The sequence below is a fragment of the Fibroporia radiculosa genome (genome assembly GCF_000313525.1).
Source record: "Fibroporia radiculosa TFFH 294 genomic supercontigs, scaffold271, whole genome shotgun sequence".
Taxonomy (NCBI): domain Eukaryota; kingdom Fungi; phylum Basidiomycota; class Agaricomycetes; order Polyporales; family Fibroporiaceae; genus Fibroporia; species Fibroporia radiculosa.
The window spans coordinates 1-22,140 of NW_012133187.1; the positions used below are offsets into that span (position 1 = coordinate 1).

Here is a 22,140-nt window from a genome sequence, read left to right on the forward strand (position 1 = left end):
GTCTAGTCAACACAGGTAAGGTTTATTTGCCACTATTATATTTCAACAGTAACTTTATGTGAGGCTGTTACACATGTCATGTGTTTTCCAACACCTCTGTCATGGTGTTTGTATCTTCACTTTGGAAGCACTCAAGCACAGCTGTCTTGTAAGTTTGGCTTAGGCTCTAATGTATGGCTTATCTCCCTGGCAGATTTTCAGGCTACATCCTTTCAGGTTCCAGAATGACCACAACCACATGTATTGGGGCACAGCTGTGATGACAGATTCTGGGCAGATCTTGCCGAGCTGCATGGCTTATGTGATGCACACCTCTTGATTGTGCATAAGCTGGAGTACGGAGAATTCTTGTTCTTTTAGGAACTATGAGCGTGCCCCGACGCAAATCTTATATCGGTAACGCACTCACGGACGTAGTGTGCAGCATCGAGGCACCGAGCACCTTGGAAGACATTCATATCGCACTTCCAAAGGTGGGAGAGGTAGGAATATGTGAACCCAGGATGATTGAGCCTGTATCAGGCAGTGCGCCGAATGCATGATTGATCGTGTGTGGTCCACGAGAGCTCACGAAACGAGAGGAGACATGGCAAGGGCCCATTACAAGCAGCGGCGTTTTGCCGCACAGGTACACCCAGCCTGGTACATCGCCAAAAATTGATGAGCAGGAGTCGGTCGGGACAAATTGTGGCAGTTGTGTGAAGATGTACTTATTCCTATATGTACGTACTCCGCGTTGCTTCTCTCATTGTGATCGCGTTTATAGAGGCTGATGGGGTGTATGTTACAGAGACAGTGTAATCCGTATGAATGCCTTTGGCATAGCGGTAAGGCTTGCAGATGTCAATAGCGGAGAATATAACTCGAGCGATTTTTTCGGACACACCATACGCTACTGTGCCTCAATTCCCAAAGCCTTGTAGTTTCGAACGGGGGGGAATCTCGCCCCCTTGAGGTATGAGCAAGAGTGAAGGTACGTCACGCACGGAACAGGGTCGAGGTAGAGTGAGAGGACAACTTTATCCAAATTTGCTGATTTTATCTTCATGTCTGAATGAAGTCGCCAAATCTTGAAAGCCTGAAGTACGGGGTTCATGCTGACGAGATGTTGGCGTTGGACCATTGAATATATGATACCGCCGCCGTGAAGCAAATTCCTACAGAATTGCAGTGCATATTACCATTATACAAGCCGTACGAACCCGAGAAATTCACAGCGTTCGATATAGGTTGCCGTTGCCATTTCTCCGGCGTATACAGAGCAATCCAAACGACTAGTTCATAATCCATTCTCTCATTGCCCGACATCCACCAATGTCAGGATGAAGCATCACTGATGATAGCCAATGTTGGAGGAGGCGTCTCCGATGGTCAAGAAAGGTCGGTCGGAACTTTGCCAGGGGGTACTTGGGTGGGAGATTAGGTATGAAGTGCTGCTGATCCTCCTGGCGCGGCCCATGAGCATTGAAGCGTGCTCAGAAGAGCGATAGTTGACCATGACTCACGGGGAGTGCAGTGCGGAGCCTGGTGTACAATTCTACAAATGCACTGTATCGCTTATGGACATGAATGACGGTCCCCTACATTATTTCAATCCCGATTAGTCGACAATATACGAGCTACGACTTATCGACATACCTCCTTAGTCTTTACAGCACAATCGTACACTGAGTACCGTCGCTCAGATGTGACAAAAATGACTATTGAGTACAATAGACTCACCGATGTACGCTCCGCCGCGCTTATCGCCGACGCTCGTCCAACCAACCACCTCTACTTCTCGCGCGAAAGCGAGACTTTCGCCCGAATTATCACCTAGCCAGATGTCTCGCGAGAAGACCGATGGTGCATGTACAGGTGAGGCTGGACGTCTCGGCGGAATGTTGATGGGGGTCTGCACCAGACGTTATTTTGGGCAGGACGAGCAAGATCGGAGAGCGCACGTCGCAAAGTTCCTCGTAAAGCCGCGCCTCTTCCTCGACGTCAATCTTGTCCGGAAGTATGACGAGAAGTCCTTGCGCATTTTCAAACGGATGGGTGATGGAAGGAGAAGAGGGCACTCTCCGCTGTTCCGAGTCGCGCGGGGGAGATGATGGCATCTGAAAGCAACAGTATATACGAATACAGAGGTGCGGTTGTCGTTTAATGCGGTTCGACCCTAGAAGTCATTGCAATGGAGGAAGCCCAAGCCCAGTCGAAGCGGATTCGAATACAAAAGTAAAGTGTTGATGTTGGAGGCGTGACTGCGGAGCCTGAAGGCATGAGATCCGAGAGGTCACCCGGGTCGAATAAGTATGTCTCCATTGCTGATCTCGCTATGTCTCCTAGCTTCTTTTCCATCCCCGAGCACATGTCCACCGAAAAGACGACTTGGAACACTGTCAGAGCTCAAGATGATGCAAACGAGGCCTGGACAACGAGAGCAAGCCGTCGACGTGAACGGCAGGGTGCACTCGGCTTTTCGCTATCACAGGATTTCATGTTAGGAGTCCCGCCTCGATGATCTTGACGATCCTTGTCGCGTTAAGAAGGAAGAATCATTAGCTCTTGCGGTGAGTGTTCAAATTGATCTTTATCACCACCTTGTTTTCATACCGCCGCTGGCACGCATTCCACATGTGAACAATCGAAGGCGGGAAGGTAGGCGCATTGCTTCTCTGTGCCGATGCTCCTCACGAACGTGGTATAGGACCGCTCCCTTGTCAGTAAGAATGGTCAGCAGGTCGATAAAATTTTCTGAAGTTGGAGTGTCTCATTGCAAAATTATGTGGTGCTCTCTGCCTATTGCCGGTAGAAGAATATATTCACTTCCCAGTCATTCTATCGCGGCGAGTTTCTGTGTGCGCGCCTATGAATTTGGCGAGGTCGACCATGACCGTTAGGCGTTCACATAAAGTGTGCGTGTGAGGTCATTTGCGCACATTAGCAGGGTGCTCTAGCCACACTGGTCTGCTGAGCGCTGAAAGGCGCGTGGACCTCGTTGTGGCCGCGTGTGGCATTGACCCCGATATATAGACTTCGCCCTTTGTTTACAGCGCTCTCCCCCAGTCTGCCTCTAAACTATTCGACTGCTATAACTATGACAGAGATTATCCAATTTCAAGACCCACAGGATCTGCATCAAACCCTCTCGTACGAGCCTTCTTATCCCAGCTCGCCCTACCCCACGTCGCGTCGCGCGCCCCATATCCGCAGCCATGCAAGCAATCCGAGTCGTATTATTCCAAGCCGCCTCGCGAGTTCAACCCGAAGCTGGAATTCATCTGTTTATCACAATTCTGCCCTAATGCCGCCTAGACCATTGCCCCATCCAACCCACTCGGGGGGGGTGTCGATCGCTACCTTGCAACATCAGCCGTCGGAACTGGAACCTACGCCCGAGTCTCAAATTGATCCCGACGAAGAACCTGGTGATGGACAGGATGAGGAGACTGAGCAGGAACCAGAGCCTGAGCCTGAGCAGTACACGATACAAGATTGGGTCAACGCAGAGCCCAGCATGGAGCACATGAATCTTCGCCCAGACGGAGATCCCGAGGCAGGCTTGGCTTATGCGCAAGATGCGGCCAATGGCAGGTCAAGAGGTTTTGTTGGAGGTTTTGTTACCGGGCTGAGGAAACTCCCAAAGGCGATCACACGAAACCCAATACGAGAGAGAAAGGTATTGAAGAAGGATCCTCAGGGTTTCTTCGAGGATGATATTCCCGAGGCGCTCCCCCGCTACGACGACCCCGGTCAGCCTGTGGCAGGCCCATCCAACATTCGCTACGTAGAGGAGACAGATATGCCGAACGAACAGGTTTATTCTTCTCAACAGCTCGAGCCGGAAATGGTTCCCGAAGCGCGTACCTCACAAACGCCTCTTAGGAATCCTCACGAATCATACAATAGCGATCGCACTGGAAATTTCTATGTCGGCGTTCCGGTGGCCGTGGAACCGCAGCCCACCAGCGACTACAGAGGGATGAAGCCTCCCTCCGTTGTTCAGCAGAAGGATGAGTCTTTGCGCACTTTCTGCTACAACGTCTATGATTTCTTCATCAAGCTGGAGAAGCTTCCTTGGATATCGTCGCCCGTCACTTCGACATACCGACCGGACGAATCCGTCCGTGCGCGTCCCGTGGGCAAGGCGTCGAAGTCCTGGTATAATACCACGTCCCAGGATCTATCACACAAGATACCCATAGATTCGCCAGCGGCAGCGAAGATGGAGATACGAGATGAGGGTGCCAGGTCTCCTAGATCGGCCCTCTCGACTGCGACGAGCAGGTCGTCTCATTGCGCGAGCCAGTGTCCGTCAAGTCATAGAGGGTATTCGGCTAGCAACGTTAGCAGTCGCTTACCGTCTCCGAGGCCATCGCACAGCATGCATAGCAGACACCGCAGCTCGAGGTTCAGTTATCGGGGATCACAGCAGATCTTCCTCCAGGGAGGCATCGAGGTTCCTTTCGATCCAGTCACGAGGCAACCTATACCGATGTCTTTGGTTCCCAGGTCATCACCTATACTCGTCTCGTCATCATCTCCGCCACCAAGGCAGCCGTCTACCCACATATTTTATATGGATTCTCCGCCGCCCGAACATGCTGGGGATGCTAGCATGTCTCGCTAGTCTCATCGCTATGTGACCTTATGAGCCCCTGGTGTTTCTGGGCAGATTCTTATGCCTACATGAGTCGGACTCAGTTTGCCATGTTTCGTATTATGGGGCGATTTAGTACATACGGTAACAGTTTAACACAATTCAGATCATTTGTCCTTTGCTCGGTGTCCGCATTGGCGATATCTCCCATTTTGATCTTGTCCAGCGTGATTTGATTCCTAGAGTTCTCGATCTGAGGGTCGTCATCCGGCCCAGCCGTCTGGTCAGGTTCCAAATGGCTGACCACCCACCTCTTAAGTATGTTCGGTGAGCCTGTTGTCGCTCTCGCTCTTCGTCGCTGTTCTCGTTTAACTGGTTTTGCTTTCGTATCGCATTGCTTTCGTGGCTCCATGGCTTCTATTACTACTTTCAAGACGGCTTCGGGCAAGGAATATACGCGCTCTGATTTCTGGTTCGCAGATGGCAACATCGTCCTCGTCGTTCGCCACGCAATATTCAAGGTACATCGCGGTCAGCTCGAGCGTCACTCTGACATATTTCGTGATCTCTTCTCAATACCCCAGCCCGAAGAGCAAGATATGATCGACGGATGTCCTTGGATAGAATTGCACGATACCCCCTCAGACGTACTGTATCTATTGACTGCGCTATATGACGGATTGTAAGTCTATCCATTCATTGCGTTCGACGATCCCACCTCGAGCCGTTGCAATGCAGGTACTTCGCTAAATCCAATGCTCTCACGTTTCCTGCTCTCGCTGGCGTTCTCCGCCTCTCCAACAAATACCTCATTGATCATCTTCGTCGCCGCTGTCTCATTCGACTTCGCACAGACTGGCCCGCCACTTTGGCCGGCTGGGACGTTAGGGAGAAACAAGCAACCGACCCTGCAGGACGTTATATCCCCCGTGACAGCTTCCCTCATCCCATTCTTGTCATCCAACTAGCTCAAGAACTCAACCTCAGCGACCTTATCCCCGCTGCTCTGTATGACTTATCTCGTTATGGACCACGCAAAATCGTTGCGGGTGCCGTGCCCCCCACGTCCCTTCTTCCGGCGGTCTTTGCCGACCCGTCAGAAGCCAAGTCTGAGGAAGAAAATGGTCGTGTAGTACTTCCGCGTCAAGAGCTATATACCGTTCTCTCCGGGCGCGAATCCGGACAGCGCTACCTCGCGACTTTTGTCGAGAAAGAGCTTAGTGCCCGCCCGGTATCCGCGAACTGCGCTAACAAGGCGAACGAGAATGGACGCGTTTGCCGCGAGTCGTTCTACTTCATCATGCTCAACGTGATGCGCTCTGTGGGGGGTATCGCCAGCGGACGCGATGCTGATCCTCTCTTCACCCTTGTGCAAGCGGTCGACATGCTCTCCCGCACCGACTTCTCGGACGGCGTAAAGCAGTGCGGATTGAAGATCTGCGCATCTTGCAAGGCAGACTTTACACAAACTGCGTCGAAAGCCAGGGAGGATGTCTGGGAGCAGATCCCGGTTTGGTTTGGGTTGAAGAACTCAGTGACCATGGTGTCAAAGAGTCTATGATCCGGTGCACCGGTGTGTACGCTGATTGTATACACTGATGCTCCACACACGTTTTAATATGAGGATTGCTTGTATATCTACTATTTTTTGGCTGTGGTATACCTAACATTTTAAATACTTCAATTGCATTTAATATCTAGCCTTGAACGATGACGAAAGCATATGGCGCGATGGCGACGCAGTGGACACGCGTTCTGTCACACTCACGTGCAATAAAGTCGCGAGCTCTCACGCGCATGAGGCCGACTTTCGACTCCGAGTCCGCGCGAGCTCGTCCTTTCTTCGATTTACTTGCCCACCTGTGGCACAATTACTATGATGTACACACATTTTACAAACAATGCTTCATCTTCTAGCGACATTGAAGAAACACCAGAAGTGAGTATCTATTGTTACGGACCATTTGTTCAAACACAGTCGAGAAAGATGCTGATGCGATTTACAATCACAGTGGCACTCGAGTTTCGAAGGTATGGCATTAGTTTTGTAAAACTACTTACCTGCATCTGATTGTGGGAAGCATTCAAACAAGGGAGAGGAGACATACTTGAAGCCACGGTGGCGCGACTACGTGACAGTGCCACAACTCAACATGGCCAGCATCCCGCCACGGGCGGGATGGAGAGCCTATTTGCTGTGAGCCAACATGGACTTCAATTGCACTAGACTGGTCATGTAACTATGAACAGATCGGCGATGAGCTGCTCAAGCTGCAGTCCATTATTAGGGAAAGGGATCACGCCCAACGTGCCAATGTAAGATTGTGCTGCTCAGTGGTTATCTTCGCTGTCTGATTGACGTCGATCTCTAGACGAGACGGATCGCTCTTCTAGAGGACAAATTATCGCTTTTGCAGCTGCGTTGTGACCAGGCTGAAGCATTGAACGCGCAATTACAGGAAGTGAGTATTCCTTTGAAAGCACTGTGTGGACTAGCTGTTTGATTTTTCTTGATAAGGAACGTGAGGATGTCGTATCGCAGCTACGACATCCTTCAGATGAAATGGTGCGTACTTGCGCTTTAGGTATATTTCGTAGTAAATCAAATTCCTTATGATATCCGCTTCATACACAAGGAGCATGAGTCTCGCGCGACTTCAGAATTTGGAGAGGACCATTATGTAGGGCTATTCCAATTTTTGCCGTCATATCAGCACTCAGCCTTTTATTAGTCGTCTTCTGACTTGATTGATCACCGTACGGATTTAGAAATATGCTACAAATTGAGGGAAATGTCAAAGTGGCGTATAGATGTATGTCCCTCTCGTGCCGACGAGGCTGTCTGATTTTGAACGCTGTTGTCTCACCTGGTCAGGCCGTTCGTGGGAATCATAAACGGCTAATGCGATGGCCAGTTATTGAGGACCGCCCAAAGACCAGACCATCTCTGAACATCGCAGGTGACCTGAAGCCCTGGCTGGAAGCTGAAGTGAGTTGTTATTTTGCATGCTATAATACCACTGATACCGATCTCTGATACAGGACCTGACGAGTCTCTGGTACGTAAAAGCTATCAGCGAGCCTTATTCATCATCAATTACCTAGTCGTCCAGCTGTCCGGGTGACGTCCTTGCTTTCCCAGAACGTTTCAGCTTCAATGGTGCTCAGCATGCTATTCTCGTCGAGCCTCTATATGAGTATAATCCCCTCGCAAAGAAGGAGCGACTCTGGTCCCGTAGGATACCAATCTTTCGCACATGGTTAGGTCGGACCCGTGAAGTCTTTTATAGGAATGGAATGACCTCTGGTGCCTGGGTATACTCTGGAACGTACAGGTGCATGGAGCTTACCGATCTTGATCCTCGCCACTGCCGCACGCTGTCGAAGAATGTGAGTCAATCCTTTATGATGAACAGTGCGTTGGAACCCAGATACACTTCGCAGGTTCAACACGCTCTCGCAAGATTAGCCACCCCTCCAGAATTCGAAACTTCTACTAGATTTATGACTTGCATCACTGACCTCTACGAAAACGGCTTGGCTGGCGTCTGCGCTATGGGTTTGCAGTGTGTGGGCTACAATCAAGCCCTACACGATGCGCTTCTGAGCAAGGGTGCTACACTTCATGAAGGGAACTTGATCGTCAATGACGCCGACGACGACTCTGGTACAGAAGCAGATGAAGATGGGCGCCCTCAATCAGGGCAGAAGAGGGCTAGAAATCGCAAGAAGCATCACCGCCGGTAATGGCACAGAAGTCAGAATGATAACACCGCGCAATGCCGTTTGAAGAAACGATGCGATTTATATCATGAATCTTCAACTGTTGTACATCTCTTCTGCGTTGATCGTAGATCAGTCACAGCTCTATTATTGTGCTTATATCGTGGAGTCTTAAGCACATTCCTACGATCTGTATTATTTCAAATGCCAATGTATCATCGATTATGATGTAAAGATCTGGTCTCCTGTGAGCAGGGTAGATACGTATACTTCCTTCAACCTTCGCTCTTGCAGACTTTAAGCATCCGTATCTGACCTCTGATCGGAATATTCCTCGCCGGTCACCCACCTCGCGTTCAGGACTCGGAATGAACAGTCAGCCACATTGCGTGCACACTATGATAATACATCTCATCGACGCTCAACATATATATACAGTTGTAAAGTCCAGATGAATAAGTTAACATAGCTGTACGACGATGCTTTACGTGCAGCAGATGAATTACCACCGCCCCCGCGAATTTACGGGCGGTCGAGGCGGGGTTGAATGTGGAGGCACATATCCTGCAGGATATCCTGGAGCCCCTGGCGCACTGGTGCGGCCAGGCGAAGGATATGGTGAAGCGTGATATGGCCCGGAATTCGGAACGGAGAATGTTAGTGGTGCAGAGTGGCCGTCCTGTCTATGCATCTGGGCTGCCATGGGCGAGGGGGACGGTTGCCTAAAATTTGGGCGGTGTTGGGGTGGCGAGCCTGACAGAGCTGGTTGGCCAAACTTGTTGTGGTCGGGGTGCGTGCGAGATATTATCACGGGGGGTGATCCTGAAATGAACGTGAGAAACGAGGACGGAACCTACGAATGTCCATACCGTGCTTGTGATCCTTTTCTGCCACTCTCCCTTCTTTTTCTGCCCGCTTTTGCGCTTTCTCCCTCTCCCTCGCATCTTTATCCTTTCCCTTTCCCTTCTTCTCTTGATTACCTACACTGCTACCCGCAGTCGCACCTCCGTTTTCAATAGCGCCTACATTCTTTTTCACAGTCCATCCAAGCTCCGACGGAGGATCTTTCACCTCTGCGCGAGGCTTCAGCTCCGGTATGTCGATTTTACTAAGGTGAATAACCAAACTCTGCGGAGGCGCATACGCTTGTGGACGTGGATCATCCAGTTTGATACGCCGCGGGCCCTTCCTCGCCATGGTATCATACATAACATACTGATGCAACTCGTCCTCCCCTGACGTTTCCACAAGTTTGATGTAAGAATATATAGCGGTGCAGCTACAGCGATGCCGCTTACCAGATTTGTGTCGGAGTCGTTTCGTCTCCTCGACGACGCGCAGGACCTTAGGTACCTCTGCTGGTGACGCAGAGCGGACAGTGATGAACAGCATGGCGTCGTCCTTGAGTCGCACCCCATCATCAGACGTAAAACCAGGCGAGTGGGGTCTCACGCACCTTCAATAATCCATATGCAAATCGAGAAAACTCTTCGATACTTCCTTCCTCTCCGACTTCCACCTCATTCGCCTCCCCCTCTCCCTGGAGCGTGCGCATCATGTGCAGTTCGGATATGCGTTCTGAACCTGTACGTGGAGGTGGTCGGGGAGGCAATACGGGGGTAGGGCTATCGCCTTCTGGAGCAACATTTAGGTTGGTTGAGGACGAAGAGGCCTTTCTGTTCCCCAGGCCTATACCAAGCAGGCCGGAAAGAGCTGCAGTAGATGTCCCTATACCATTTCCTGGAGCATCATCAGAACGTGGAGCATGTAATGCTTCGTTCATGTCATGGAAAGTGAGCAGCGCGGTGAGAATGACAATCTCGAGCCCTTTGCGATCATCGATGTCAAACCTACGAGATGGTGCAACTTGAATTTGCGAGAAAAAGTTGATCACATGAAAAGCATACCGATTCAAGTTGTAGTCCAAGATTTGTACAGTCGTCGTTTTCAGCCGCCCTGTTGGCTCTTTGGTGACCGCAACCAGAACGGCAGGATCCGGTTTGCGAAGGATGTAGCACTCCTCTCGTTTCCATTCAAATTCGTGTCTGCATCATATGGAGATGGCGAAGATAATTAGCATCAACACTCCACGTTAGATCGGCACTTACTCTTCCCATTTGAACGTCCATTTAAATGAGAGCGTCCCGGTGTACTTCAGCTCAATCACAGCGTCGGGATTGTGAAGCTGGAGAGTTTTATGTTTGCTGACCGCGCTGGGAGCGGTGGCCGTAGCAAGAACAGTATCAGCAGTAGGGTCTGCGGTTTACAAGTTCTTTAGGCATTGGCTTGCTAGCCAATGAGATTCAAGGAAGAGGTACAAGCTTACCGTGAAGTCTAACGGTATATGCGGTCCCAGATAACTTCTCTTTACGATAATGCACGGTTCCTGACCCATCTACGAGATCGACGATATTCGGGTCCTTAGCATTAGGGGAAACATTGAGCGTGAAGAGGTTCTGGTCCAAGCTCATCTGTCTGCAGGTCGTTGTGTGGGATTATCTTGTATTGAGGTAGAAGTTATATGTCCGCTTGACGTGGGCATACGCAGTTTGTCCATGCCGTAACATGATCCACTTGCTACTTATACACAGCTTCACTCTAATCAGCGGGCGCTTCAATCGCCTCGGACTGCGGCGCGTCAGGCGTGGGGTCAGTATGGAACAGCCACCGCGCTATGATGCGGATTCTGGGAGAGGTATCACAACTAATACATCATATTTACAATTCATTGACTAATAGCACAGTGGTAAGTAGATATTCCAATGAAAGATGTGTTTCCATGTCCAATGTCTATAGCCGCAGCGCCGGCTCTCTTCCTCACTCGTCAAAATCGTCCAAGTCCATCAACCCACCCGAAGACAAATCGACGACTTGAACTCCCAGCTCTCCATCCGATCCCACATCCACATCCCCATCCATATCCACATCCGTGTCCTCGTCATCCGCCTCATCCTTCGGCTTATCCTCCTCATCGAGGAAATCCAGACAGCCCCGCGAACATCCCCTCCATCTCGCAGGCACGCCCATGATGCCACCTGCGGCACCCACGTCCTGGCCTGCCACGATGCGCTCCCACGTAAAGCGCTCCTCCGCATGATGCACAAACACTGGCGTGTGCCCGTCCACCCACTGCCCGTCGCTCGTCTGATGTACAGGAGACGCGCACACACTGATCCCCGGCAGTGTCCTATCAGCCTCCGTCGTTCTTTCCTGCTCGACAGGCTGCGGCCGTGGTAGCGGTGGGTACCTGCGCGTATGCACGTCGTCTGTGTCTCTGTTCTTTGGCTTCTTCGACGGGGACGGGGTATCACCTGACGGCTTGGCAACGGCTGCGGGGAGGCATGCGCGCAGCGCGTCCATCACCCTGATTGGATAGCCTTGTGCGCAGGGCAAAGGGAGGGCATAGTACGCTTCGAGGACTGTCTCTGCTCTTTTGCCACCGTCCATCGCAACTGGGCTTTGAGACTGAGCAGGAGAGAAGAGCAGCCTTAAACAGTATTCGGCGAGAAGAGGTGTCAGGAAGTGGACTATGGTGGGCGATATGCGTGAATTTTCCCTTGGACTTGTATGTTTATCATCCGGCTTATCTTCGTCTAGGTTCATTGGAGGCACGAGCCATGGGTTTCCTGTAACGCTCAGTGTCTCAAGATGCATGTCCAGCATCTCTGCAGGTAGCCACTGAAGTTTGTTAAAGGCAACATTTAGCTCGCGAAGATTGGTGAGAGTCGCGATCTGTGGAGGCAGCTCAGTTATAGCATTATTTCCTGTGTTTATCCCGAGTCAGTCGTGACTATGCTAGCAGCATGAGTGACGCACGCAAAGTCAGCACTGTCAAGCCTGAAAGCTGGAAGAGTTCAGCCGGTAGTGTCCGAAATGCATGGCCGTTGAGAAACAGCTTGATCTGGCCGTGGCTCGAGGCAACGGCAGGCTGCATGCCCACAAACGAAGCTGACTTTCCCACCAACTGTCGATGGGAGGACGGTCCTTCCAGCAACTCAGTGGACAAGAAGCTCCAGTTGTGGGCAGATAATGTTGGGAGAGTGGCCGCTCGCATGAACGGCCGACCTTGATGAGGTGTAGGCTTGTCAGGAGATAGGACTACGAGACCTGCAAGATCCGCGATGGAGGGCGGAATTTGGGTCAGAGGCTGCTGCATAAGGCCATTCCTGTGGGGAATAGCGCGAAGACATGCATGAATGACAGTCACACAGATAAGCATCTCCCTTCACTCACGCCAAATAAATGACTCCATGAGCAGAATCTACTGCCTCTGTGATCGCCTTATCCCAAATAGCCCGCTCACAGCCTTGATCAGAGGAAGAAAACGACCCTCGGGGAGTATCGTTGTCCGTAGAGAATAAATCGCTGGATTCCTCACAATCCGTGGGCACATCCTCCGACTGCGCTGTGGAAGTGGATGCTCCAGACGTGCTCGCGCACGAGAGAATGCTAGAGCTCGAACATGTGCTCTCGTCGGACCGAACACGAGCAAAATCTCTCTTCCTCCGCGGAGGTCTCCCTTTCGCAGACCCAGCCAGAGGGTCTGCAGCCTGAGAGGACGTGCGTGCATACGAATAACCCATTAAACCACCGGAAGACGATTCCCGGAAGCTTTTGGGTCGCGTATACGGACGCTTCTTTGACCTCGGACTCCCAAAATCAGTCGCATAAAACTGGTCGTGTGCCTCATCGTCCTCCATGTCTCCCCGACTAGCACTCCAACCAAGGGGACGACTGCGCTGATCATAGATACGAAATGCCTTTGTTGCCTTCGTAGATGCCGCGTAGGGATGTATCGGGCCCGGCGACACTTGGGGTGTGCGAATAGGTGTCAAGCTAGGCGACGATGGGGGCGAGGAGTCTGCTGGATCGTAAGGGGATGGTGATGAAGCCGGAGACGAGTCTGGGAGGCTGGAATCGTATATATCTGTGTACGGCATCGTTTCTGAATGAAGTTAGTATGTGTGTGAGAGAAAAGTGAGCAAGGGCACAGCTGGAATTTATAAGGCACGCGAGACAGTAAATGCGCGCACCTTCCAAAAGATTTCACGTGATCGCGTCTGAACTCGTATTATTTTCCATGAGCAATATTGGATATGTAGTATAGTACTACATACTATTTTGTAGGACTATTTGAAGTAGAGCTGTAGGTAGGTAAGTGCGAGTATGCGAAAGGCTAGAGCACGCCTATATGTGAGACTGGTCTGCTGATTGTAACTTGAATCAACCGTGATTTTACCACGACGCTGCTGTTCGATCTCACCAACCTACCAGGACTCTACTCAGTGTTGATACAAGACTGCACCCAACTTGTTTCTCCACATTTTCAGCGTACAGATTTGATGTATCTGCTATTATCTGCGGGGGTCTTTATACTGTTGTTCCTAGGCGATGCTTATGCGGCCCACAGCTGGACTAGCTCTTTGGCACCTCAATCAACGGTGTCGGAATGCAAACCCTTCCAGAGCAACTTTGGTCCCCAAGATGTCTCTGGTGGCTCTGATACTGCCTTTCAAGCTACCAGTCCCTTAGGATCCTATCGCACGACTTCAAATGGGTTGCAACTTTTCATGAAAAAACCGGGCGGACCCATTATTACCAAGCACGGTGTTAATGACAAAGTTGCGAGCGGGGCTACCATCAATTCGACGTTCACTCTCTTGTCTGTCGGTTTTCCCTCTATCCGCTGACTAGGCTGAGTATCGCGACGTACGAACTCAACTTTTCTGGCTTTTAGATATGGACGGGTCACAGTTGCGCTTTCCGGTCCCCCAGTTCACGGAGCAGTTACTGCAGCAGTACTCATAGGTAAGTTTCTTTTCCGCCTGTCTTTTGGTGAAAATATACGTGTTTGCAGCTGATCAACATGACGAGATTGACATCGAGCTTGTCGGAGGCGATCCCACCCATTGGCAGACCAACGTCTACGGCCCCAGCTCACCTGACAGCAAACCTCTGTGGGGCGTCTTTGGCGGTATACAGGACTATTTGAATAACGGATCACTTGAAGATATTCATGATTATACTATTGACTGGAACGACGAGCGCATTATTTGGAGTGTTGATGGTGTTGATGTTCGCACCGTTCAGAAAGGTATGTGCCAAGTTTTCTGATAGCCTCAATTATCAATCATACGATCTAGGTCAAACGTTGAAGGATGGTGCACTCCATTTCCCCTCCCACCCTACTCGCATACAAATTGGCATCTGGGATGCAAGCTCTCCCGCAGGCACGGCGCAATGGGCAAAAGGACCAATTGATTGGGCGTCTGCTCCATCGACAATGTCAGCCACGTTCAAGAGTGTCAAGGTGGAATGCCCGTACTGAAAGCACTGGCTTGGTTTCCCGTTTTATAATTATTGTTATCTTATTCCCCGGCAAGCCTCGCCGATGATAGTTTTCAATTACTCCTACCATAGCATCTCGTGTGATATCCGTCAATTAGTTTTTGATTTGTATCATCATCGAATGTCGCCCGAGGCTCGTGCATCACGAACAATGGTGTCCACGACTGTCTTCTTCAAGGGCTATAAGATTGTTTATTCACGACCCAACAAAAATGCCCACAACCGGCAGCACATGGATGACCATGAAGCATATGTCCCGTATTAGACACAGACAAGTCATTATCGGTGCCTTCGCCACCACTAGCCGTGCTTTCGCCTGTGTGCAGGCCCAAACTATCATCCGACCCGCCATCGCTATCTCCGGTGATTGACGCGCTCCTCGAAATCGCACGACCTCTTCTACGCATAGTAGACGTTGGTTCTGGAGTGGCATTTGGAGGTAGACGACGTCGTTCGCGTTGAAGCGGTTTTGGCTGTCCTAACTCCACCATGGGCCGTCGCATATAGTAATCCCGGTAGCATGCCTGGTGGCCGCCGTGCATGCATACCGGGCATGTGAATAAGAGGGCCCGAACAGGTAAATGGCTGAGGGGCAATCAATGCCGTCAATAGGTGAATGAAGACGGTGGGAGATAAAATGACTAGCCATATTGAGCAGAGCGTTATGCTCTCCTTGCAACCCTTACAATATGCGTAGCTTCCTGAGGGCTGCCCTGATTGAGTAGGTTCAGCCGCAGGGCTACTGATAGACTTGCGACATCGGCCACATGATGTGTATATAGTGGTTTGTAACTGCACAGCCATCTTGTTTAGCGTCAAATCGTTGGTCTGCACTGCCAAAAACGTACGGTGGTACTTGCGCGTATCTCTTCCGCGTCAACATATTTGCGCATATAGGCTGCGCATGTTTCTAGGCGCAGTTGAGACAAGATGGCTGCGGAACGTTCAGGTGCTGCAACAGTTATACTAAACGCGTGACCTGCCTATGTAGCTCTCAAGCAATCTCAACGAACGCATCTTGCTTATCTTAAGCTCTTGTGGAGCCACAATGGCCAAGAACGCACATAGCTGAACGTTACCCTAACAGGACATCAGGTGGAGAAACACAATGCTGTGAAGCCGAATCGAGATCATACCTGCTCAATGAAGGATTCGAATGCTTCTATCAAAGCCTCCCACCCAAGTTCTCGGAACCGTTTCTCCGCTTCTCGAAATGTTTTCTCAATCTCATCATCCATCATAATACTTTGCAATGATGCAGCAGCGTTTTTACTCGCGTGGTTATCCGAATCGAGGAAAAACTCGCCGGACAGAGCCGCGGAACCCATGCGCTGATGCCGCAGGGCGGGCCTTCTGGACTGCGAACATTCTCGAAAGCCATGCACCCCGTCATCTTTTTGGTGACCTTGGTCGTCGCAATCTGTACTGGGTACGTTGACTGCGGTCACAGTCCGAATGCTACTGGACGACAACTGCCTGACTAGGTTTCGATGAGAGGATGTCACTGCCAACGATGCTACCGTCGAGCTGCGACTCCGAGTCCTACTCCGCATCGACGGTCGTTTCACCGGCCGTGAGAGAGCACGCATCTGAGACGCATCATCGCTTGATTCGGACTCGCTTGTGGATGCAGGTGAAGGAGAGTCTTCGTCATCTCTCTCGTCCTCCGTCCAACTCTGCTGTCCGACCTCTTGAGATAACGGACTCGGATGAGCGGTATTGTTATTATTGCGCGAGGGCGGATACGACGTCAGAGAACTACTGCGGGATGCCTCTTCGCCTTCACTGTCGCTCTTCGTGATCTCAATGGAAATATCTGGATCTTCACCCTCGGATGAGTCTGAATCAGAGAGAGCTCCTTCTCCCGTATGTTTGTAGCTGATCTGGCTCCGAATGCTGTCACTTGGTGAGTCGCTGTATGCGCTTTTAATGCTTGGAGTCGTGAATGACGTTCTTCGATATGACGATGATAACCTTTGACGCATAGGCGGAAGGAAGCCAACATTGGATTCGCGCCGTGCTAATCGTGCAGTGGGCTGCGACAAGGAGCTAGTAGATCGGCGGGGGGATGAAGTGGTAGAAGATGCAGGAGTAATCCGCTGGGGCGAATGATTCAATCCAGGATGTTCATCGCTCCCCTTCGATAGCGATCCTGGACTCCTGTCCTTCATCTTCATGAGACTGTCAACGTCATACGACAGGGAGCGAGCCGCATGAGGGATAATTTCTGTGACTTCATGCACGGTTGGTATAGCGGCTGGAGCGGATACGGAGTGAGACAAAGGGGGGCTTGACATAAGACGCGTAAGGGAAGGAAAAATCGGCGGGGTCTCGGGCACAAGATCCGTCAATAGATTTCTCAACATCAACCAGGTTTGAGTGGCTTCGATACTGCCAGCATCCATCGACATCTACGACACTTTAGTATATGCAAATAGCTATGACAACAAACAAACCTTAGCGTTGTGCTCACAAATCTCCGTCCTTTCAGCACCCTCATATATATATGTCTGTGCTAGCTTTGCAAATGCTTCAAGATTATCCCCACAGTCCTCACTTGCAACTGTGCCGACGCTCTGGGAATCAGGAACATAAGAACTATCTCCCAGCCCTTTTATAGGGATTTGCACATCGTTCAGTCCTCGCCCCCTTTCTAGCTTCCTATATGAACACAGCCAGTAATTACACGTCGTAAGAAAGTAATTGAAAGGACTAACAAGTCATCATAGGGCGCTTCCCAACGCCTCGGATGATCTGTAACGAAGGTCAAAGATCCAGCAGCGTCCCATGAAACTGCCACCCTTGGAACTGCGTCCAGTGGTTTACTTGTTTGGCGGAGATCCAGTTGCGAGAATGTTCCAGAAGAGTGCTGCGTCCATATTGCATGAGAATCCGCAAATGCGATATCTACGTGATATGATACTTTGAGCCCCATCTGCAACATTGGCGTGAAAAACTTACCGGTAACTCCCCCTTCCATGGAGGAGTCATTTACTACCCATTTTGCGATATAGCCTCTTCTCACGTCCCATATCTCAACTGGATCACTTCTCCCATTTCGCGGGGGCGTTGGAGTCCTGAATTCCGCATGACCTCCCATATCTGCAAGCTGGAGTGTCGCGGAAGCCATTCGTGGGCTGGATAATGCACTGAGTAGCCCCGTTCCAGGGGGAATACCGGGGATGGGCGACAAATTCACTGCTGGTCCGTGTGAATCGGAATTTGAGCTCGTACCCGAGCCAAACTCCGCATTAGACACGACAGCGAGCTCACATTCATACCCTGGTCGCCAAAGAACCTTACGCACCGGGAAAGATGTACGCAATGTGTAGACTGGATGGTGAGAAATGTGCACCCTTGTCTGGGGGGCAGTCAGATCCCATACCTGTTACTCCTTGTTAGCTCATGACTTCGAAGAAATGTATAACGCCGACCTTAACACATCGATCCAGCCCTCCACTAGCCAGCCAGCCAGTACCAGTGCCTTCCATATCATTGACACTAGAATCACTCGGATTTCCAGGCCCTGGCATGATGTCGTCCAATAGACCCAGCGCAGAATTCGACCCACTGTACCAATTACTTCTTGCGCCTTGCCGTGCGACACCTGAGGATAAGGGTGCACTCGAAGAGGAAGGCGGCGACCAGTCAAGGGCCAAAATTGGGCCGGAATGGGCGGCAGGAATACGATCCAGTTGACCACGCTGGCCAACCTTTAGGTCCCACCTATCGTATATTTGTCGATTGGCGACGAAGTTTCAAATAAAGCGTAGACTGACCTGTATATGCTGCCATTGTCGAGAGCAGTGATAGCTTGTAGTGGTTGCCACTGTATCGGAGAAAATACGACTGCCCGGACGGAAGCAGGATGACGTATCCACATGATGGACTTTGTGAGGTCTCGCATGTCCTAACGAGACATAAGCGACGAGCGACGCATAGACACAATACACGACATACCCAAACACGAAGATCGCCATCTGCAGAGCCGGTTACACAGTAGTAGCCCAGGATAGGAGAATACGAGAGTGCATGGATGGAGCGTGAATGATCGCGTGTTCTTCTTTCTGCAAATAACAGCTTATACTCAGATTCGCAACGTGATTACAGTAGGGCAATAGTCGGTTACAGAGTCCAGAGCGCCAGAGAAGTGTTTTGTTGATGTTAGATAGAACACAAATACCAGCAGTGCGCCCCCTCAGCGCACTGTGGACAATTGCGTGATGGGGAGGAGAGCTTCAGAGTAAAAACTTGTGGCTTACCGAATTTTGACGAGCCAGATTTGTTTAAATCCCACATAATGAGCTCGCCATTCCGAGCGCTTGTCAGCACTTTGTTGCTGAAAACTTGTCAAGCAATGTAATAACGGATACAATACTGAAATCGGGGACGACCTACTGCCATGTCCCCAAGCTACATCTGTGCTTGCACTATCTATGTGCAACCCACTTCCGTCCCAAAAATTGCGCGACGCCTCGACACGATGACCGCCATGTCCAATCGCTGACCGATGTTCAGTCGCTGCGGTAGAGTCGCCAGACGGCCCCAATATGCGCAAGATGCGGAGCGCTGCGACAAAATGTTAATGAATTATGACACCTGTCTAGGCCCAATACGTGCATTCTTTGCCTGCGACCACGCATCTGATTCCGTCTTCGCTTTTGGCTATAGAACCTCCTCCACTGGAGGCCGCTCGCGGGAGTCGAACATGACGTATTGGCCCTTGATATCCATGCGTACGAGAGTCAGAATAAATGTTCGATGCAGAGAAATAAGAGCTTGATGTTCGGGCTTGGAGGGACGGTCGATGGGTTAGACCAGGAGTTGCAGGGAGCATAATGGTCAATATCGAAAGAGCAATCGCGACAAAAGTCCAGACCCCAGAGACGAAAAGGAGTACCAGTGGTATTGTTTATTGCATAGTGCCTTGAAGTCATAAAACAGACTCGAGACACAACGTGACCATAGGCCACCGAGACGAGAGCTCGTCCGACTCCGAGATGACTTCTTCCAAGTTAAGAGGTTAGCTTACAAATGTCGGCATATGCCGGACGCACGTTCGAACTCGCATCGAGCTTTGAAGATAAGATTTGGTGCTACAAAATAAAACGGATGTCCGACGGACACTTGGAATACTCTCCGTCTGACAATGCCGCCGGAAATTTCAGCTTGCGCCCTTAGCGCAGATTCTCATGCAGGTGCACTTCTTCTCTTGGAGCCATAATTGTTGAAGGATACTAGATGTTCTCGCCGGTTGAAGAAATATCAAGTCCGAGGTGAGGATGCTACTGTGGATCATCTCTGTTGTCCAATTCAAGCCTTCAGTGTTTTTACAGTCACATCATGTCTCCAAACCATGACATTCTGGAGAAGACTATTCTCCACAATCGCAAGCTAAATCGGTGGGCTGATGTTCTGGCTAGCGAGCAACATCGCATTACCACTGCGGCGGTGGAGGCTAGTGCCAGCTTTCAAGTTGACAAGACTGCCCGAATTGTCACTGCTCCTGTAAACAGGCTCCCGAATGAAATCCTGACAGAAGTAATGGTCATCGCCAGGGATTTAGACACGACCTCGCCTATGAAATGGATTGCGCTCACTCATGTCTGCCGTCACTGGCGCGAAATGGCGCTCGCGACCCCCATGTTATGGTCCACGATTCACGCGAGGGTCAGTCTCCCGTACCTCTGCGCTAGCCTAGAGCGTGCCGCGGATGCGCTAGTATCCCTTTCTATTTACGATACCCGACCCGCAGTGACAAAGGTTATTCAAGCAAACGCCGTGCGGATCGTTAGCCTTACCACCTATACTTACTGTCTCCAACTCTTGGCCATCTTCATGCCCAGGTTACAGAAACTCGAACTCCACGGGAATGGCCATCCATATATTTTGCTTCATTCGAGAAACGAACACCTCCCACAGCTTCGTACACTTCTTCTGGATTCATTGTCGTTGCCCCTTTCAAGCCCATGGTTGAAGAAGCTGACACGGCTTGAGTTGTCCCGTCACCCACATTATCTTATTGAAACCAATTTCACTGAGTTTCTCAATGCCCTCAATTCATGCGTCGACTTGGAGATTTTAAAGATTGACCAACGAAGTGGTGATCACCCAGGGTTCACGGACGATCTCCCCTCTTCAAACGTTGCCTTTCTTCCAAAGTTACGCATTCTTGGCCTCATAGGCAAGATTGACGATCTCAATATCCTACTCCGCCATCTCGTCTTTCCGCCCACCATATACATTCAGCTTGAAGGGGCAGCAAATTATTACTGGGACGAAGAGGCAGGGCCGACAGTCGCGGTCGTGCTTCCGCCCACTCCAACGCTGTCTTCGCTATTGAAGACTGCATCTACCCTTGAGTTGACTGCGTCCAGCAACTTAGAATTGCAAGCTTGGCGCCATGAGGAGACGGAGCCTATGTGCAGCACGAGAATCGAAATGGCCGAATGGGGCCCAAGTGGCTCCACATTATTCCAGACTTCCCTCTTCGAAGTTGTTCACCTCTTTTCGGATGCACAGGTAAAGTGCCTGGCTCTCGCCGGTCCCCAGGCTCTGCTCCATATCGATGCCTGGACTCAAATATTCTCTACGTTTCCCACGCTTACGCGGCTGGAGCTTCACGGCAATGGGTGTATTGGTGATTTCATTCAAATATTTGGTGCACGCGCAGGAGAATCCTTGGTATGCCCAGGACTGGTGTCACTCAAGTTGGGGTACCTTTTGACATATGAAGCATCGGACCTGGCGCGTGCGCTCGCGTCTCGTATCGAGAGGGGGAGGAAACTTTACTGCCTACAAATTGTCCAAGGCGCAATCTGCGGTGCTGCAACATTAATCCTACCCACCCTCGCAGAAGTGGTTGATGCAGTAGAAATTGTTCACACATGAGGAGGATTTTGCCGAATATATTAGTCTCTATTATGTTCCATATGAGATTGTAGGTCAGTATCTCTAATGTGGGCAAACGATATTCGTGAACTTCACAACTAACGCATTCGCTGTCTCAAAGGGGTGTCAATAGCTATCAGTGCGTCTGCAGCCGTATGTATGTATTTATGCGTTACTCCTTTGCTACTCTCGCACGAACGATCCGCAGCCTTGGCTTGTCTCCTTCGGTGACCTCCACGTTTCAATCGTTTCCAAAAATGAAAGTGGTTGTATGGTATCTAAACCTGCTTTGATGGTGCGAGGATTATCCTGACTATATATAGGTCAAATTTTTATGGAGATTGTGGTGCCATGATTTGGAGCACCAACGATGAAGCGAGAATGAATGTCAGCTTAGCTTTGAGCTAGGCTTCGAAATGTGCTCAATGGACGCTTTACGAAGTCAGGTGAGCTCGACGAAGCAGGTCATGGTCTATTGTGATCTCCTCAGCTCAGAGTAGATACTTCCTTCAGCCTTCCGATATCCATACAGTGAGGACCGAACACCCTCCGGCGCTTGCCCTGTCACTATCTTGAATGGAGGTACGGAGGTATAG

At 50.6% G+C, this 22,140-nt stretch overlaps 9 protein-coding genes across 9 annotated transcripts; 5 read left to right on the top strand and 4 right to left on the bottom strand.

Moving 5' to 3' along the window:
- Positions 1-1,475: 1,475 nt before the first annotated feature.
- On the bottom strand, positions 1,476-2,304 carry FIBRA_00553 (uncharacterized protein; the record flags this gene model as incomplete). The annotated part of the gene is made up of 5 exons (XM_012322446.1): positions 1,476-1,580; positions 1,639-1,667; positions 1,723-1,894; positions 1,944-2,099; positions 2,158-2,304. The coding sequence occupies 5 exons, from the start codon at positions 2,302-2,304 to the stop codon at positions 1,476-1,478; spliced, it is 609 nt and encodes a 202-aa protein (XP_012177836.1).
- Positions 2,305-3,286: 982 nt separating this feature from the next.
- On the top strand, positions 3,287-4,612 carry FIBRA_00554 (uncharacterized protein; the record flags this gene model as incomplete). Its single annotated transcript, XM_012322447.1, has 1 exon — positions 3,287-4,612. The coding sequence occupies one exon, from the start codon at positions 3,287-3,289 to the stop codon at positions 4,610-4,612; it is 1,326 nt and encodes a 441-aa protein (XP_012177837.1).
- Positions 4,613-4,992: 380 nt separating this feature from the next.
- FIBRA_00555 (uncharacterized protein) lies at positions 4,993-6,143 on the top strand (the record flags this gene model as incomplete). Its single annotated transcript, XM_012322448.1, has 2 exons — positions 4,993-5,264; positions 5,321-6,143. The coding sequence occupies 2 exons, from the start codon at positions 4,993-4,995 to the stop codon at positions 6,141-6,143; spliced, it is 1,095 nt and encodes a 364-aa protein (XP_012177838.1).
- A 318-nt stretch (positions 6,144-6,461) lies between these two features.
- On the top strand, positions 6,462-8,329 carry FIBRA_00556 (uncharacterized protein; the record flags this gene model as incomplete). The annotated part of the gene is made up of 12 exons (XM_012322449.1): positions 6,462-6,521; positions 6,595-6,613; positions 6,664-6,779; positions 6,833-6,898; positions 6,955-7,044; positions 7,101-7,148; positions 7,219-7,263; positions 7,315-7,395; positions 7,458-7,571; positions 7,625-7,641; positions 7,696-7,972; positions 8,027-8,329. 12 exons carry the CDS (start codon positions 6,462-6,464, stop codon positions 8,327-8,329), a joined length of 1,236 nt encoding a protein of 411 aa, XP_012177839.1.
- Positions 8,330-8,807: 478 nt separating this feature from the next.
- FIBRA_00557 (uncharacterized protein) lies at positions 8,808-10,776 on the bottom strand (the record flags this gene model as incomplete). Its single annotated transcript, XM_012322450.1, has 7 exons — positions 8,808-9,127; positions 9,175-9,540; positions 9,604-9,706; positions 9,762-10,155; positions 10,213-10,350; positions 10,414-10,561; positions 10,632-10,776. 7 exons carry the CDS (start codon positions 10,774-10,776, stop codon positions 8,808-8,810), a joined length of 1,614 nt encoding a protein of 537 aa, XP_012177840.1.
- Positions 10,777-11,122: 346 nt separating this feature from the next.
- On the bottom strand, positions 11,123-13,245 carry FIBRA_00558 (uncharacterized protein; the record flags this gene model as incomplete). The annotated part of the gene is made up of 3 exons (XM_012322451.1): positions 11,123-12,069; positions 12,122-12,471; positions 12,539-13,245. The coding sequence occupies 3 exons, from the start codon at positions 13,243-13,245 to the stop codon at positions 11,123-11,125; spliced, it is 2,004 nt and encodes a 667-aa protein (XP_012177841.1).
- Positions 13,246-13,875: 630 nt separating this feature from the next.
- Positions 13,876-14,633, top strand: FIBRA_00559 (uncharacterized protein; the record flags this gene model as incomplete). Its single annotated transcript, XM_012322452.1, has 4 exons — positions 13,876-13,967; positions 14,043-14,113; positions 14,163-14,399; positions 14,449-14,633. 4 exons carry the CDS (start codon positions 13,876-13,878, stop codon positions 14,631-14,633), a joined length of 585 nt encoding a protein of 194 aa, XP_012177842.1.
- A 1,150-nt stretch (positions 14,634-15,783) lies between these two features.
- FIBRA_00560 (uncharacterized protein) lies at positions 15,784-18,952 on the bottom strand (the record flags this gene model as incomplete). The annotated part of the gene is made up of 8 exons (XM_012322453.1): positions 15,784-17,064; positions 17,110-17,314; positions 17,371-17,560; positions 17,615-18,038; positions 18,088-18,379; positions 18,433-18,563; positions 18,614-18,720; positions 18,916-18,952. The coding sequence occupies 8 exons, from the start codon at positions 18,950-18,952 to the stop codon at positions 15,784-15,786; spliced, it is 2,667 nt and encodes an 888-aa protein (XP_012177843.1).
- A 1,044-nt stretch (positions 18,953-19,996) lies between these two features.
- FIBRA_00561 (uncharacterized protein) lies at positions 19,997-21,544 on the top strand (the record flags this gene model as incomplete). The annotated part of the gene is made up of 1 exon (XM_012322454.1): positions 19,997-21,544. One exon carries the CDS (start codon positions 19,997-19,999, stop codon positions 21,542-21,544), a length of 1,548 nt encoding a protein of 515 aa, XP_012177844.1.
- Between the last annotated feature and the right edge of the window lie 596 nt (positions 21,545-22,140).